The following is a 19,405-nucleotide window of genomic DNA, read 5'->3' as shown; positions in this document are numbered from 1 at the left end:
CGGGCCTGGGTTAGGCAAACGTCACATTTCCTCAAACGTGCAGCGTCGGGGAACGAAAAGTAAGATATAAAAAAAACAAAAACTCAAAACGGACCAAAAATAACTCAACAGCATGTATTGTGTTGGGTATACGGCATAAGCTTTAATTTTTCGTTTTTTAATCAGAATTAAAGGGGCATTCCACTACAGAAGGGAGTGTTACTTTGTAATGGATAACGTTTCAACAAATAGAAAATCAGCCGACCTTTTGTGTTGCATTACGCGATGTATGTTTTGTAAAATGATATGACACTCACTACACCGGTACCCAAGCAAACCCTACCCGTACATTCCCTATACGTATAGCACAACACTGAATGCTTTTTGATGTACGCTAGAGTAGTGGGTACTTTATCGTATAATGTTTAGTAGCATACGTGTTTTACTTCCTAGAACTCTCTCTTGAGTTAAGGACTCATTTAAAAGGCTATAGGACTACCTTGTTCTATTAAAGAAACGCTTCTGTAATACATGAGAAGGAATATTAATGAGATATAAAAACAGAAATGACGCCTTTGGAAGCATTAATCGTATGTCCTTGACCTGCAAATAGGAGGAATTAACTTAATCTCATTTAACCCCCAATCATGCACGTAGGATTCTAGTTAATGTACCCCTGATCTTATTATGATTGCACGTCTGGAAATTGATACCGGGCCTTATCGGAACTATGACGTAACAAGGACGTCTCCTGTAGACGACAGGCAACGGTCGTCATGGAAACGGTTAATGTGAAGTCATTAGCAACTGATTACTCTCAATGCTGTTTTTATGAATGTTACAAAGTTTATATGTGTATCATAAATTATTATATGAATCATCCATATCTAACACTTTATGAAATTAACGTGACTAAGCGTTTTACTATCTTATTTTTTTGTCTCTGATAGATTTGATATTACTTTTTTATAATAATTAGCCACAGCAAACAAAGTCTGAAAGCTTTGCCGTCAACATGTGGGCCACTGAGACGATATTATGCAACGTCGCTATGGATACGGACGATACCATTACCTGTGCCTTTTTCATAACTTCATCGAAATATTTCGTCCGTTTTGTCTGAGCCGGTCAGAGAGTCAGGTGTACATCTGTGACTGGTGAGATATCTTTTTAAATTTTTAAGACATCAAATTCTTTATAGCTTTGAAAATGGAGAGAGTCGTTTAAAGTGTTCCTAGCAATTAGGTAAATGTACTTACACATGTATGCAGGATTGTACAGTATTCTCCATTCAAGTGGTTTGATCGTGAATATGATGATACATAGTAACTTAAGTGAGGTAACAATGATAGTATTGTAAGCAAATTACCCTATGCTAATTTCTCTGTTAAGTTGTCACGAGTTTTCCGAAGTTAGCCTATCTATGTGTTATTATGTAGCTCAGGTAAGTATAAGTCCAGGTACCTGCCCAGTCATCGCAAGTTATCTTTTGTTTAGGAAATGACCGAAGTTTCTAACAAAGGGAATCGTCACAGCAACCCCACCAAAGACCAATTTTGCGGAAATATGCAAGCCCCACGTGGAGCCCAACTTGTTGTTTCCGCGTTATCAGAAAGTAGCGTGTTCCCTCTTGAAGGGACGGCAAGTTTGTGACAAAGGCGGCCAAACTTGTCAAAAGAACACCGCAAATTAAATAATCTACACAATGACAATGTTGGCAGTAGGCTAACCCGGACCCCGCCATACAAAAACGTTGTTCATATCATATTATCGCAAATCAGCTCTTTCCTTTGAATTTCATAGACTAACAGCTAGCGTTTCTGAAAGTTTGTCTTAAGTTGTAATAACCACCTAGCAAAAAAGGTAGTACGTACATACACAAGTCAATGGGCTAAACCCCACCACTCAGAAGCGTTGTTCACATCTTATCGCAAATCAGTGCGTATTCTTTGGATTTCATATGTACACGCACAACATTTCTGAAAGTTTGTCTAAAGTTGTCATAGCCACCTAGTAAATGATAGCTTACTTAATTTAATATCAACTTAAGTCATGTCAATGGCCTGTGCCCAAAATAATCCAGGGTGCGTCCCGTTTCCTCGATATGTCCAGCAGCGTGCGTTTTCAGACAAAGGAGGGCCTGCGTGCTGCCGAACATGGATACTGTCGCCACAAGTACTCACGAATCTCCAAGCAGATCCTGCAATAGCATAAGATAGTACTAAACTGGTCAAGGAGTGTAGTCAGCCAAGAAGTTTACAATTGCCATGTAGCCGCGATAGCGAAACAAACTCCTAAGCCGGCTTCACTCCTCTGGCACCTTTTGATTCTATCTTATGCTACCGTAGGATCTGCTTGGAGATTAGGCCTGCGTGCCGCCAAACATGGATACGTACATCCAAACCTACCACTACAACACCGCAATACACACGGCAATACACAACCCCCTGCCATACAAAACTCAAGTTTGGGCGGGTAGTTTCTACGATATGGCGAAGTAGCGTGTTTTGCCACAAAGCGGCCCAACCTGCCCCCACAAGCCCCCAGCAAACACGCCATGTTTGCCCCGGGTCCACACAAGGTGCGAGAACAAACAGCCGAGCACACAAACCGCACCAAGCGACGGGTTTGTTCGCCTGCTGTAAATGAACTGTGCGGGAAGTTTATAACTCTGGACTGACGGCAGGTATGATGGCTTCACCTGTTCACAGGTGTGTGGGCTGAACAAGGTGACTTGGCGCACCTGGAGGAGCTTAGAGACAGCTGATCGAAACTTGAAGATACAGGTAAGATTTGTGTTAAGACTGGCTCTGTTTTAGACAGTCGAATAGGTATAAACTGGGCGAATGCATAACTTAGGGGAGGGATATGTATATAAGTTTACACACACGTACGCGGCAGCGGTAGCACTTTGTACACCTTGTCAGTGGAACAGACATGGCGGATTGAAGCGTGGAATGCAGGTGAAACGATTCGCCATGTTTTAGTCAGGTACACATGTATCAATCAAGAAAGAAAATCTATAATTTCAGCGTGGGAACGAATCACGTGGCTCCAGCAGGTAGGGCTTTCTTGGGGGTCACTTGAGTATACCTTAAGGTGATTTAAGTCGGTGTCTGAGACGTAGTAGTATAGATACAAGGACTTCTGTACAATTTGGCAGCCAAACTCCACTTAAGAACCGTGCATGTGCAGCTACATGTAATCATAGCTTACATTGGATGTACTGTATATGATACACGAGATAGACACTATGTATACTATATGGCATAATACTGGTTCAATGTACGGGGAAATCAGCTCAGCTATTCAACAAGTGACGTTGGAATAAATGTATCCGTGTGTTAGCTCTCTTATCTGCCAACTGTTTGTTTAAGTCTATGTGCTTATGTTACAAAAATAACGTTAGGCACGTAGTTTAAACTATTGGTCAGCTACAATGTTTTGCTTACTTATAATACCAGCCCAATACAAGTCAACATTAGGCACGTTTTAGGCTAAAATGTTGTCACTGCGATATCACGATGCAGAATATATATTGCCTAATTTGAAATATAGATTGCGCATTACCCAGACCTACTGGGACCCTCTCGCTTACTTCTTGAGTTTTAAGATTCTTCGCACGTCGTCTTAGAAGGTTAAGAGGTTTTCTTACGACACTAAAGACGTCTTCAACCCTGTGCAGTTAAGATGGGATCAGGATATCTTAGACCCGAGGGGCTGGTAGACACTTATAGACGACGTCGTCTGGATGTTGGTATGTCAGCACTGCAGTTAAGGGTTGTTCTAGTAGGGTATAAATGGGAAAATACACTTAACAGCACGTACCGGGCATGACTGAGATGTTCGAATTCACGAGACATGTAAGTTCTTTTGTAGTTGTTTGTCATTTGTCGTGAGAAGATATTTTGGTGGGTGATTCTTGTGTAGGCTTTCTATCGACTTTACAAGGGAAGGAGGAAGTTTTCTATCCAAGGTTAGAAACGCGAAATTTACGGTCGATTTGGGTCGATCTCCGAACGTACCATAGCTTTCGTCCTTAGTGTCTTTCTCAACACCAACGTTAGTAAAGACATTTTACACTCACTCACACACACACACACAAATAGACGGACACACAGGCACACGACACACACACACACACACACACACGCACACACACACACATACACAAACTCTCACACACACACACACACACACACACACACACGCACACACACACACATACACAAACTCACACACACACACACACACACACTCACACACACTCACACACACACATACACTCACACACACACACAAACACAAACACACACGTATACAACACACACGCGCACGCACACACAAAGATAGCGTTCTTTTCCCCGTAGAACGTTGCTACGTTTGTTATTGTTTCCTCCCTGACCTCCCCTGGGTTTTTGAACTGCTTTTAAGCAGATTTACACACGTTTGCTGAACAGCCGCTGATCAAACATCCCGGGACTTCAAGTGGGCTACACAGCGCATGCGCATCTCCCGAACCCCGGGTGCGGCCTTGCAGCGTTCGGGTCAATATTTAGGGCGTTTCCATGGCAACGTTTGGCCTGTCGTCCGGGAGAGATAGCTCCCATGGCGACGCTTATGTTGTCGCTCGGTCCGGGCGAGGAGTACTTTACTTAATGGTGGTCTGCAGGCTGCGAAGGTAAGGTAATAGGGTACTACTAAGAGGGGCTTTTAAGAAACGCTTGTCGCCTTAGGTTGTGAAAGATACTAGAATTCTTTACTTCTCTAACGAATGCCAGCCCCTGCATGTCTATAACTCGATATGCAGGGACTCAGACAAAGACATGATAAATAAGAAAGGAAATTATGCTAGCGCACAGCCAGGTTAAACTGCAAAGAATTGCAGGCGTCGCTGTTTTTGATTTGGAAAATGACTTTTCAAAGTCAAGGTGCCCGATATCAATATTCAAACTGTATGAGAGTTTAGATAAATCTTATATGGTTGAAAAGAGATTTTTTGGTTCTTTTCATACCAAGAGCTCGAGAGACTGAGGTATTGGCTTATATGCCTTTGGGGTGAAGTATGCCATTTCTGATTACCTTGTGTCGTTTCATCATTACTTTTACCGGACAAATTTTGCGTATTGTGCCATTCCATTTGGAGACGAATGTGTTTACAGGACTTCTGTTGACATAAAGAAGGCAGTTTAAAAGTTGTTGACCGCTGGAAGACTTTCCTCTATTTTTTGCGCCTTTTCGCTTTAGGCTGCGACATACCGGGGCGCTGTGGTCCCCTTACCCTGGGGAGCCTAAACTTTTGATTGACCAGGAATGCTATTGGGCGACATGTGGCCACGATTTGTTTTAAGAACATGCAAAAATTAATGCGCGCGCGGATGTCATCCATATATCATATCAGTGTGACCTAATAAGAAAAAGATATCCACATGCACAGAACCATCACACGATTTTGTTGGGTTGCAAACTCTAACCTATAACATACATGTAGTGGGAGGCCCCATCTCTCTTATAGCCCCCTATAGGCATATTGACAGGTGTTGTCTTGAGATGTTTAAAGTTTAATTGCCTGACAACTCCGCCAGGGTTCTGAAGGGCGATGCGTTAAGCCCCCACACAATCAATGTGCCTACAGAACTCTTTCGTACACTGTGCCATTGAACTGTACAACACGTCAGTGTGATAAGTTTCGAACATTTCTTGCGCATTTTCTTGCCTCATCAATGTGTTCGTGGTATATTTTAAATTGATGAATAATTTTTAAAAACTATAACTATAAAAACTATACCAATGCAGGGTGTAAACACAATGTTTTCTTTCCCTGACTGTAGTGGTTTGTGATCTGTAATAAAGTTTATTGATAAAGTTTAAAATAGCTCTATAGGAGGACGTAGGGAAGCCATCTTGAAATATATTCTGTTCCTCATACAATCTGAACAACAGTCTCTAGGTCTGTGTGACAATCCAACTCAGTTAAAAGAAAGAAAGTGAATTAAAAGAATTAGCCTGGAATATCAAATTACACATTATTCCATCATCGTAAGAGCAATGTTCCGTAACAAGTTCAAGTTTAAAGAGGTCTTTAGAAAGTCCACAGAAGCCTGCAGATTATTATTTGAATCAGCCAGTCAAATATTTAAATTTCGAACAAAGCATTTCATTGCACGATACAATGGTTTACAAATCACTTTACCATTCTCCATACGTGGGGTCGTGTGGCATAACTGTAGGTTGTGTGGCCCGGAACCCAGAGGTCCTGGGTTCGAGTCATGTCATGCTATCGTTTTTATGACACTGGGAAAGGCTTTAAAATGGGTATCTGACTTCGGTTGGGTAGGTAAAGGCGGTACCATAGACACATTGGATAAGAACCAACGGCCCTGAAATATGGTTTGGGACTATCTTTATCTTAGCAAGCTTCTTATTGCCTTCGCCAAGAAGGTTATGTTTTGGTTGGAAAATTTGTGTGTGTCCCAATATGTAGGTCAATCAATAACTCGAGCAGGTGTGGGTGAAATGTCACGATATTTGGTATTTGAGTAGCGGTTGCGTATACCAAGGTTTTGTAAGAAAATGGTACTTCTGGCACTTTCTGTCGTGAGTGCAGCGGGGTGAGTGTGTGTGTGTGTGTATTTGCGAACAATATAACTTTTGAAGAATTTACAACAGTTTGAAAACTGTTTGTTCTCTACATGTCTTAAGGAATTTATACTTTAAGTAATTTACAAATTCAGGTGTGGCTTTGATAACTGAACTTACCCTGCACATACCCGTTCTTTGGTAACAATGAACGTTAGACATATATTAGTTCTGCAGTTTTGATAACGTTATTTGTTTTGTTGTGAATTTTAGTCAATGATTTATGAATAAGTCGGTTGTTTGGCTGTTGGATTGTGACCTTGGCACCTCAAGGTCAGCCCCGGGGGGCGAGGGTTCTGTCCTTATCAGTTAATTAATCAATAAATTAGTCAATCAAAAAAAATGTTTTCAACTGTCTGAAGCACAGGGACTTATAATATATCAGTGGTAGTGCATGTACTTGTTTGTAGTAGTATAGTGGTAGTGGTAGTATTAGTACGAATTTTAGTAGCATTTGTAGTTCTATTGGTGGTGGTGGTAGTAGTAGTAGTTGTAGTAGTAGCATTAGTACTTATTATAGTATTATTAGAGAGAGAGGAGAGAGATACACACACATAGACACACGCACACAAAGACACACACTCACGCACATAGACACACACACACACACATAGACACACGCACACATAGACAAACAAGCACAAACATATGCACACACATATACACGCACACACATAGACGCATACACACATAGACACGCACACACATGGACACACACACACACACATATATAGACACACACACAGGCACACACCCACACACATACCGCACATCTAGAGCGTAACACGGTAAATTCCGCCCTGATGGCGTTGTAATATGTTACAAAAGAAACACGCACATTTTAATGCGAAACGCGAAAAAGTGTCACTCTTGTGGGCCACGGTAATCTGATAGAATTTTGAAAGAAAGGGTCGCGCTGTGGACACTAACACTAACCCAAACATAACACCTAACCCTGACCCATAGCCTTACCCTAACCCTAACCCTAACCCCAACCCCAACCCCAACCCCAACTCCAACCCAACCCCAACCCCAACCCCAACCCTAACCCTAACCCCAACCCCAACCCCAACCCCAACCCTAACCCTAACCATAACCATAACCATAACCCCAACCCTAACCATAACCCCAACCCCAACCCTAACCCTAACCTCACGCTACATTTGCCAACCAGGTCAGGTACTTCCCGGAAGCGCCACTCGCATCTCCAGCGCTCATTACAATCCGTTAACCCCTGATCATGTGGCCTATATGTGAGAAACCAGACAGACACTTTGAAGGTCCATTATGGAGAATCCTGTCTAATCCCTCAGGGAGCCAGGGGGCGACCTTTGCTAAAAGTCAAGTAAGAAAGTTCAACTAAGCCTGAGTCATACTTTTAAAGGTCTTTTAAGTCGCATCTTTCAGAGTTCCGCTATGTCTTAAGGTTGTCTTGTGGACGGTTTTAAGAGCTTATAATTCTTGTTTTTAAGAGCTCATCTGTGACTTATCTTTTAGAGACTGTCGTCTTTTGCCTCTAAGTCTACACGAAAAAAAAGGCAACCACAGAGCAAAAGGCATAACTCTAAACCACGCGCGCGCGTGTGTGCATTTGTCTATATAATTTGTGTTCGTGTGTATGTGCGTGTGTGTGTGTGTATCCGTGTGTGTGTATCCGTGTGTGTGTATCCGTGTGTGTGTATCCGTGTGTGTGTGTGTGTGTGTCTGTGTGTGTATCAGTGTGTGTGTGTGTGTGTGTGTGTGTGTGTGTGTGTTTGTATCCATCCGTGTGTGTGTGTGTGTGCGTGTGTGTCTGTATGTATGCGTGTATCTGTGTGTGTGTGCGTGTGTGTGCGCGTGTGTGCGTGTGTGTGTGTGTGTGCGTGTGTGTATCCGTGTGTGTGTTTGTGTATGTGTGTGTGTGTGTATCCGTGTGTGTGTCTGTTTGTTTGTTGATGATTCCATGAATTGATTAGAATTAATTTTGTACCCGGCACTGCGGGGGAAATACCGTTGTTGACAACTCTGCACATACCATGGCCGTGATGTAAGAGTGGTAGGTAGCTCTTGAGGTAGTAAGTAAGTGGTACAGGTTTGGGCATTTTATTTCTGAACTGGAATGATGTGAAGAACGCATGCGGTCATTGACCGCTTTTTGTGTCTCTCATTTGGTGTTTAGATGTATCTTTGTACATTGCAATAAAAAAGCTCTTAAAAGCGCAGGCAAAAATAAAAGGAATCCTTAATCATTGAGACCATTACATAGAAACGGGCTATGATGACGTCACTGGTCTCCGTTAAACTGGGAAAAACAAATTGGCCCAAATAGGCCTGATAATTTATAAGAGGGGTTATTCAGTCGGAAAGTGTTTTCTATAGGGACTAACAGGGCCATGTCTGCCAGGCTAACTCTCTGGTCAATTGTTGATTATAATTAGCCTTCCACAAATTTCTAATATTCTAATTTCTAATATTGGCATCATTTGTAAGCAGTGACCAGAGACTGTTGGAGCCACTCTGGCTGGAGAAAGGAGAAATGCATAAACCGACATGCCGATGCAACCATCACTCAACCATGTTAGGTTCAAGACTACACTCAACCTCCTAAATACCTGTAGAGTTTGTTACGGGCCGGTTTAAGGTTCTTACTAATAGATGAGTGTCTAAAAAACAAACAATTAGGTGATCTTGCAAAGGAAACCGGCGGGTTAGAAAACTTAAGATATTCTCTACAACAATTTTGTATTACTTGCGCTGTCTATATCACTCGTACAAGTAAAAACAAAGAGACTCTGTGGATGCCGTTTTAAATCATTTATTGTAAAGAACACGACTATAGAAGAAAAGACAGACTGAATGAACAGTTAACAGAATTCTCTGCTCGGTTTAGGCAATTAAGGACCTGAATATAAATCTGATTTAAATCGGATGTATATAGGATTTGTGATCTTGTGTCATACGTCAATGGGATCAAGACAGTTGGCAAGGAATGCGTGTGTGACGTCAAACTACGTCACAGATCAGAGATTCTGATTAAGTTCTGTTTGATGGAATCTGAGTGACCCATATACGCCTCTCTCACGCGGCGGCCATGATAGACCAAACAGACAAAAGTTATTTCTAAAATCAGCTCCCATTTAGTTTTTCCCCAAACCACACACATTTTCACAATATAAGATCAAATGATAAATATTATAACTAGTTTTATGCACCGAAAGATGTAGTAATTTAGAGGAGCGTAGACTGATCCCATAGTCCCTTAAGATATGCAAAATAAAAACATAATAATGCAAATATGTGACGGACATGCAGCCATTCTCTTATTGGTCAATTTTCTAATTTCCATGCTATCATTGGTTGAACTGCTAATTGTGATGGACAGTCTTTTGTTTGCCTCATTGGACTCGTTTTAGATCCATCATGGCCGCCGCGTGACAAAAATGTGTATAGTAACCTGGGATGTCCATCCATGTTGATTATGTAGATGACATCCACCCCGCATATATTTTCGGCTGTTTGAGAAACTTTACAACCCGACTTTAAATCGTACAAAGCAGCTGCAAAGTTAGCGAATATGTGTTGTAGATTTATAATAAAAAAAGCACAAATAATATATAAAAGATGCCATAGAATACTGAATTCCATTTTGTAAATTCCGAGGTGAAAAAATGAAGAATCTATTGTTCGGTTTACTCTGTGTGATTTTGGTCATTTACTTACATGTAATTTGCCTGATCACGCAGATTTCAGAATGAAGGCAAGTCTTTTAGGCCAAACTTTTTTTCACACTCGCATCAGTTTAGGGGTTCCCAGAGGACGTCACCCATGTAATCAAATCAAAGTGGCCTAATCTGCAAACAGCTTGGATGGTAGTCGGCATTCTTATCGTCTTATCTGTCATTCTCACGTCTCCTACTGCTCGGCCCGGCGACTCTTAGAGAAGTCTGTTCTCCAATCAGACGTTCGGCTCCGGCTGGTTTTGAACTTTTTAGGTGTTTTGTATGGCTCTCTTTTTGACAGATTTTATGCCCAATGTCCGACAAAAATGTCCGATAAACTAGTTGCTTGGAGAATAAAGGAATTCCTGTAGGCATTTAACACCATTATCCTCCACCTAACATCTGCTTGGCTATTACCTTCGTGTAATGATGCCTGTGAGACGATCTTGTCCAAAGGCTTGATCTTACAACGTTCTGTATGTCTGAACATCTGTCAACATCTTCTCTTTGACTCTTCTGTTTGATAGTCCTTCGGTATCGAAGATGACTCGTCGGGTATACGTCTCTGATTATTCTGCTCACATATTGACAAACAATCAAACAAACAAACTCAAACAAACAGAAAACCTGGAGGGTTTACAGTTTTTATGGAATACATCATAACTGAAGCAACATTTCAAACCAGTCTTGTGGTTATAAGGATGTTTTTACTGCTCACATGAATTCAGGTCAACTATTGGATGTTTGCAAGTGACGCACCGTGACGTCACAGCCACCATGCTAAAACTAGTAAAGCCAGACATTCAAATTAACCTCCACTTTTAACCACCCAACATGGCGGACAATGTTTACGTCACAGTCACGTGGGTGGAAACACCTTCTATGGTTGACCTGGCGCTCAGCAGAAGAGGTAATCAAATCCGTGATCCATCAGGTCATAGATTCAAGAAATTTGGTACAGAAAAATAGATTCTTATCTCTAATAAAAACTAATGACTTGAAGTTCAACACAGAAGAATTAACTATACTAGCACGTAGAAGTGACTCTTGAAAACGATGCAACGATGTCACGACGTGTTTTCTGTAGCAAACTCACTGGAGTGTTGCAGACCGTAAAACCATCCTTTCTGTAAGCTGCGAATAGAAAAGACAAAACTGTCAAAAAGTGCCTTAAAACATTGAGGTGTTTTAAAAGGGCGATGAAAGGATACGGCAAATACATACTAGTTGCTGCATAATAATGTAGAAAAGGAAACAATACTTTACATGAAACACAACATAATTCCCAACATATCTTTACAAATGTTGAGCATCAAAAAGACGAAGTACATTTTCCTACGGAAGAACACTAACGCATAATTTTCCATTAAAATAACTTAAATCCCTGACAGGGACAAACAGTGACAGGGGCAAACAGTGCAACTCACCTCGCCAATGAAAACTCTACCCCAGTCTAGGGAATGTTAGACGAGGTTGCCCTAAACAGACACAAAAGTAAGCTGATTTAATATAATTAGGTGGGAACACAAACATTTACAAGCAAATGTGACATATTGCTCTCTTATTAAGAGAAGAACATATATCTTTTATCTGGATGGATATAAATCGACATCAATTGCAAGATCAACCCATCTCTGGATTCAGAATATGACATATTTGTGTACAAGTAAATCGATCGATATCTGGTTGATTTGATTTGATAAGATTATCAACAACCCATACACGATGCTGACACTGCATCAAAACCCAGAAACCTAGTACTTCAGTTGTAGAAGCTACACAAAGCACGGCACCTACCATCGTCGCGACGGTCCGCCCTCTCCAAGTCATCTCCGTCCTTCAGCATCGTCATCAGTGATTGGACGAGCGATTTCGTCGTTTTCGACGTTTCCCTCAGAACCTTGCTGACCTCTGACCGGACGAGCTCCCGGGTGGCAGACGATTCCCTCAGAGCGGAGTTGACCTCTGACATGATAAGTTCCCGGATGATAGCCCAGTCCATCATCTTGTCCGTTATTTCCCCCATACGCTGTAAGGAAGAGAAATGATCACGCGGTTTAGAGCGCTCGACCGAGACGGGGGGCGGTATAGGCTTTAAAGAAACTGAACTCGCAACTTACATAATTTTCAAATGTAAAAATAACAAGGACATCATCAAGCCCGAAGAAGCTAAAAGGCTGGGTATAAGTTTGAATTAGTGAACATCTTACTCTCTAGACGCTGTTAACGAGAAATGATCCCGTGCTTTTTATACAGCGTACAGGCGGTGGTAGAAGCTTCCCGGCAATTCGATCCGCAACTAACGTCAATTTTCAAATGTAAGGTCACGTGTAACATGACAGAAGGATCATCAAGCCTGAGGTAGGCTGAAGGGTGTGTCTAAAGTTTTAATCAGGGAACATCTTCTTTTGCACATGAAGTCACCTTTTCGTAAAATAGTTTCCAAAACAAGAGATGAAAAAGTACCTTACAGGTTTCCTAGGTCTTAACATAAAGTTAGTAAAGTTAAACCCTTCCCGCGCCTGATGACGCATAGGGCGGCGCCCATCTCTGTTTCATTAGCCCTGGGCCACACAACGCAATCACTACAGCAGGGGGCTAGTCCACTGGTAGTGCTAAGCAGAGAAAGCAGCATGTACCATTTTTAAAAGTCTTTGGTATGACTCGGCCGGGGATCGAACTCACGACCTCCCGAATGCAAGGCGAACACTCTACCCACTACGCCATTGCACCGGGTAGATCTTGCTTTCATAAGGTCCCTGATTTCCTCCCAAAGCTTCTGGCTTTCATCTGTCCGGGAGGTTTCCAAAAGCTTTTCTTCGATAATGTAGCGGGATCAAAAAGATTTTATATAGTGACCCTTGATATATATTTCTCCATATCCCCTGGTGAGGGCACTTAATACTAAACCTTCATCATCTGGGTTACAGAAGTTGGCGGAGTAAAATAAACATAAGGGGTCCCGTAAAATAAACATGCACGCAGAATGACCTCATTCGGGTGATTTAATTTTTCAGTTTAGGTAAAAGCAAAAGACGAAGACCATTTTACTGTTGATTTGTATGACGGAAGTGATAGAAGCATTATGTTTGGCTATGTGTTAAGTATTTCTTTTGAAACTTTTATTCACATGTATTTTGTGATTATCAGGCAAAAAGCACAATTTACTGATATAAAGCCTCCTATTAAAAAACTTAGGCATAAACACGAATAGTAAACAACATACATACATGAATGAATAAATACAAAATGGATAATAGAAAGGTAATTTAGACAAGTTTGTGCTGAACCAACAAAGAGAATCTGCCTGTCCAATGGATATAAGTATGGACAATATCAAAGATATTAGTTTTGTAAATGTGAAAGAGATGTTGATCATTTTAGGTAAACTTCTCCAATTCAGACACTTGAACAATGAAGATAAATCCATAACCCTTATAGCCTTCCATGAACTGACCCTAAATAATCATACAGCTCAATACTTTTTTGTAATTACCAAAAAGCGAGAAGAGGTAGAATGTACTAGAGTACGTCAATGAAGGTTAGACATCCAGGTAATAAGATACGCCAAGACACTGACGAAAAACAACGGATGCACCAGATGTTGTTTGAAACGTCTGACCGTTTCCAAAATCATATCCAGTTGCTTGAGTAACTGCTTATGGCGTATGTACGTGAATATATTAGACGTTTATATATACACAAATATGTATGTGGTTAATGACATGCAACATGAGCTTAGCCCAGTGGGGCAGAAATGTACAGTTAAGGTTTGTATTCATCTGTCGGAAGAACTGAATCCCCAAGATACCACACGAAGCAATTTAATGTTACGACTTTCCTCGTTTCCAGGCAATTGCCTATCAACTTGATGTACAACTTGACTTAATATCGTTCTTCCATTTAAGTCGTAAAATTTGGCAAAACCATACATAGACCTTGGGCAACCTTTTTGTTCACCGGACAGTAGAATCCACGATTGGACAAATAATGCCCCTACTTTTCTCAAATCTAGGTAAGTACACATCTTTACCAGTGGGGTTGTACAACGCTGTGCGGCCTAAGGCCGGTAAGAACATAGATACAGAGTTGGACGTCATTCCATATATGGCAAAGGAAAACTTGGGTCACTAAAACTAACGTACGGCGAAGGCAACAGTGTCCTTTGCTACATTCTCCGGATCATGCCAGGCAGAAGCGCGATGTGCCATCTTCAGATCGCTACAAACGCACTAGGAACAGGTGTCGCAGCTGAAGTTGCGTTACTTAAGTGGCAAGTTGTGGCAAGTTTTTTTTTTTTTTTCTAAACTGATACATCATCTGGAGCTTTGATGACGGGGCTGACTTCGCAGCGTAATGACCAGGTCCCATCACATGTGGGGGTCCTGGCCCATCTGGTTTATATTAACTTAAGATAACAATAAAAACGATCGACCTTTGTGTCAGTCAGAGTTCTGGAATGTAAGCCAACGCGTCTGGACCTCTGACTTATCTCTCTAAATTACCATAGCCAGCTATCTGGCCACTCGCTACACCTGAGTAATTTTTTCTACATCTTGGGGTTAATCTATACCAGCCAACCACTGCCACAATACCCACCGTTGTAACTTCTAAACAGAAATCGTAGGAGATACAGGTGGTAAACACACTGTACTTGTATCCCTCTCGTTGGTGTCTGAACCGTTAACAAGAAGAGGATGGGAAAAAAACGGATCCACCAGGGTCCTAATGGTTATAACCAATTACTTAACGATGTTTCAGGAACTTTAACCTCGTGCGGTAGCAGAAGGTCAGATGCCTTGATCAAAATTCTTTAACGCTCGTAGCACCTAGCTGTCCAGCCATGGCTGCACGACATGGTGCATTTGCACCAGGCCAGCGAAATCAATTTAGAAAAGAACTGTATAAAATACGATGGAAAACCAAGATAAAACAACAAAAATTCAAAGAATTAGCAGAAAAAAACAAGATCTATCAGCACTTTTTTTTCTGTACAAGTATCGCCCAAAACCCGCAGACTAAGCTTGAGATAGTGACAACCCGGCATGTGGAAACAAGAAGGTTCTGTGCTCACCTCTTCGCTGAGGAGTCCGTCAGGGACAGGTGCGTCGCGGCGGACCTTCTCGGCAGACCAGGCGACAGGGCCCGAGGACTCCCGCCAGGCCGGCCCGGCGGTGGCCATGGACCACGTCGCCGCCACCACCAGAACGATCGGAGCGAACCTGTTGATCATCATTGCTGCAAACGGTGAACCTTCGGCTGACGAGGAAAGCAGGGAGAAAAATCAACTCACACAAACTGACGAAGCTTCTGATCCAAGAACAGAAGGGACTGATGAAAAGTACCATCCTCACCCGCCTTTATACAAGTTATGATATTGATTCATTGTCATGGTAACCGCAAACTAGGTCACACCCACTCGTTCTCGGAAATCTCTGATGGACCCCACGGTCGGATGATGCTCATCCCGGGATTCAGAGTAATCCTGTTTATCCATCCTCCAACAAGATGCTTTCTACCATTGATGCGGAGTTGTAGCGGCGGCGAACGGTTTGGTAACCATCCTCGTGACGCTGCCCACGTATGCCCCCTGTCCATGACGTAGGTAACGCGGGGACCAGACACGTGGATTGTTTTCTCAAAGCGTCGCGAGTTCCGTCCGGGTGAAGTGTTTGGTTTTTAGGGAGTCAATATTTCAGTTTGGGACTTCCGAAGCCTGTCGTGCGTCGTGATTGCTTTGATTCTTTTTGTTTCATACATGAAAGCTCAAATCGGCCTGCAGGACGCTTTTCATTGAGGTCATGAGGTAAAAGACAAGCCTTAGACAAAGTATATACATTTAACATCATTTAAAGTCGTAACTTTATGCACACAATTATACATACATAGTACAAAATACCTAATAGTGACTCAATGAGGGCTGCTACAAGAATCAAGTTCATTCATTTCGGACGTTTCCTTTAGTTTAAGAGTGTCTTAGAGAAAGCCAGAGTTGGGGCTGTGCAGATGTTGGGTCCACGGTATGCGATGGCTCTTCTGAAGGTTTCTCGGTGGGGTTTTGGGACAGCAAGTTGATTGCTTGTGCTTTGCCTGGTTGTTCTTGTGCTTTGGTCTCGGCAATAGACAAACAACTAGCATATGTAGGGTGGGAGTTTGCTGTTCAGAGCTTTGTAGACAAGTATGGCGTTATAGTGTTGCTGCGTGCCTTAATGTCCTTCCAGCCCAGCCTAGAGTGTACTTCAGTTGATGTTGTGCTGTGTGGTGCCCTGCACGTGACCAAATCTCTCATAGCTAACGTTTTTCGGAGGAAAACGATTAAGACTTTACGAAAGATAGTCGTCACAACTTAAGAATGCGTGCGTTTTGGTCCCTTTGAGACCTTACCTCCCACACGCGTGTCTCGGTCCCTTTGATGTTAAGTAAAACCTCTCCTTCTGACGAATGTGGGCGGATTGCCCTTAAGGGGCAACTTATTGTCCTCAAAGGAACGCAAGGAAGATTCACTCTCTCTTGTTTCAATATCTCTAGTCTCTCATTAAAATAATATCGCAGGTAACTTCTAATTGGTTTCTTGTTTTGATCGAAGGAAGGAGCATCCATTTAGGGAGTCAAGTATGTTCCTTAAGGGTTGACGTTCTAAGACAAATCACTTCGAATCAAAGAAAGTTACTTGAAGAAGAACAACATCCCTCTTACAGTGACTGACTACCCTCCGGAAAGTCACCTGTAAACTACAAGAAGGAGCCAAGTGTGTGTCCCTTGTGGGTGTAGGATCTAATACAGCTCACTTCAAATCAGAGAAAGTTACTTGAAGAAAAACAACAGCCTTATTATATGAATGATTACCCCCCCGAAAAGTCACCGGAGTTTATATAATTACGGAAGTGGCTCTTTCAAAAATGAAACATAATCCCGGGAAGATCGTTTAATACCACAGGATTGTTTATTAGTTACGTGTTATACTCAGTCGTTATTTAGTAGATTTGCCGGCCTTCTGTGGGGCTGTAGGTCTCCATAATTACATCAGCATAACTATGCATTGCTATATGCCATGCCAAAAAGCAGTTGCGCAAGCAACTGGATATGATTCTGGAAACTGTCAGACGTTTCAGATAGTATCTACTATTTTTCGTCAGTGACACCTGGAGTTCTAATCTTCATCGACGTTTTATTACTAGTTTACACATTTTTACTTGGAGTTATTGTTGAGGATGTTCCCTTTTCAACTTTTTCTACCGACCACCCTTTCTAAAAAGAAAGAGAAAAAAAAAGCATGTTGACACGTATATGTGAACATTGGCGTACCCAAGCCGTAGTTTAGTCAAAGAGGATCGGCGGGGTAAAGTGCATTTCTGAAAGGCACAACGCCCGGGGCATGGCGAGTATCAAACTCGGGACCTCTAGGTTCCGGGCCCAACGCTCTACCAGTTACGCCACTCACGATGCCAGTTTTTGTACAGAAGTACAGAGTACTACAGACATCCACTGTGTTTTGAGAACTTGTGATTCACGTAACTCCCCCAATTTAATTACAGATGTGGCCTACGTGCGTTTCCGTTGTAGGTCCAGATGAAATTTCACCTTTTTTTAAAGATTCGATCGTCATCATAACAGGGTGAAATGGGCCCTGGGCTTGGAGTGCCTGTTGACATCACTGTTTCATTACAATAGAAATGAAGATATGTTGGAAAACGGTTCTACGATGTTTTCATCGCTCATATGTCAGATCGACACTTTGATGCCTCTAGCCAGTGATAACTTTTGTGAGCATTTGTTTCATGATCCCAGAAAAACGGAAAAAGGAAGTTGCGTAATTTTGCTGAAAAAAGGTCAGCGTGGATTTAACACTAACTTCCGGAATCATGCCAAAGGCACATCAGCGATGGCCTGTTTTTGTGTTCCACATAGAGCAGCTGTTACATGATTTGCAGCAGAAACCATTTTTTTTTTCTAGGCAAAAGGTAAAGGAAGTTCCGTATTTTTGCTGAAACAAAGGCCAGCGTGGGTTTGACACTACCTGGGATCATGGCAAAGGTACACCAGAGATGGCATGTTGTTGTGTTCCACATAGAGCATTTGTTACATAATTTGCAGTAGACACCATTTTCCCTAGGCAATTGGTAAAGGAAGTTCTGTGTTTTTCCTGAAACAAAGGCCAGCGTGGGTTTGACACTACCTGGGATCATGGCAAAGGTACATCAGAGATGACCTGTATTTGTATACAGGGCATTTGTTACATGATTTGTAGCACACACTGTATCCTTCCTGAAACAAAGGTCAGCGTGGGTTGGACACTATCCTCTGTCATGGGAGAAGACCCCACAGACATCCACCCACTGCTGGGTTATCTAAGTGGGAGAGCGCTTGGCCTAATCGGCAGCGCTTTCGGCTCGGGCCCAAGTGGTGCTGGGTTCGAAACCTGGCTTTCCAACTTTTTCTGCCGTCAGAATAACAGGCGTCTACACAAAGGGGCCCTGTTTAGAGTCTTCATATCAATTTTCAATTACATCAAAATGACGAAAAACGATTTTACAATGTTTTGACCACACAGATGTCAGAAAGAAACTTTTAGTATTTAGTCACCGCTAACGTCCCACAAAGAGCATTTGTTACATGATTCGCAACAACAGACACCATCTTTCTAGAGAAAAGTCAGCTTTCGTTTGATCACCATCTTCTGGGACCATCACGAAAGTACACCGCCCACTGCTGGGTTAACCGTGTGGGAGATCATGTGGCGTAACCGGCAGCGCTTTGGGTTCAGGCCCAAGTGGTGGTGGGTTCGAAACCTGCCATGTCACCTTTGGGGTCGTTAAATGGAGGTCCCGTGTTCGGGGAGAGCCACAACACACACGCGTAAAAGAACCCACCGCACTTTATATGATATCGAAAATAGTAGGGGTCCTTCCCGTGTGAGTGGATCACAATTACAATTGGGGTACCTTGAATACGTGCCACAATGATCCATGTGACGATCGTAGGCACTAACGGAAGAACTGAACACACATGTAGAAGATCAAAACTGGGTTGTATTCTATATCAGAATCTAAGCCAATTTTGAATGTATTTTGCACCTGAATCCCCATTCT

At 42.2% G+C, this 19,405-nt stretch overlaps 1 protein-coding gene across 1 annotated transcript; it reads right to left on the bottom strand.

Moving 5' to 3' along the window:
* Nucleotides 1-11,743: 11,743 nt before the first annotated feature.
* Nucleotides 11,744-15,660, bottom strand: LOC118427843. Its single transcript, XM_035837815.1, has 3 exons — nucleotides 15,391-15,660; nucleotides 12,114-12,345; nucleotides 11,744-11,794 (listed from the first exon to the last, which is right to left on the bottom strand). The coding sequence occupies exons 1-3, from the start codon at nucleotides 15,550-15,552 to the stop codon at nucleotides 11,760-11,762; spliced, it is 429 nt and encodes a 142-aa protein (XP_035693708.1). The 5' UTR covers nucleotides 15,553-15,660; the 3' UTR covers nucleotides 11,744-11,759.
* Between the last annotated feature and the right edge of the window lie 3,745 nt (nucleotides 15,661-19,405).

The sequence above is a fragment of the Branchiostoma floridae genome, chromosome 12, assembly GCF_000003815.2.
Source record: "Branchiostoma floridae strain S238N-H82 chromosome 12, Bfl_VNyyK, whole genome shotgun sequence".
Taxonomy (NCBI): Eukaryota; Metazoa; Chordata; class Leptocardii; order Amphioxiformes; family Branchiostomatidae; genus Branchiostoma; species Branchiostoma floridae.
This window is presented reverse-complemented; position numbering and strand designations above follow the sequence as displayed.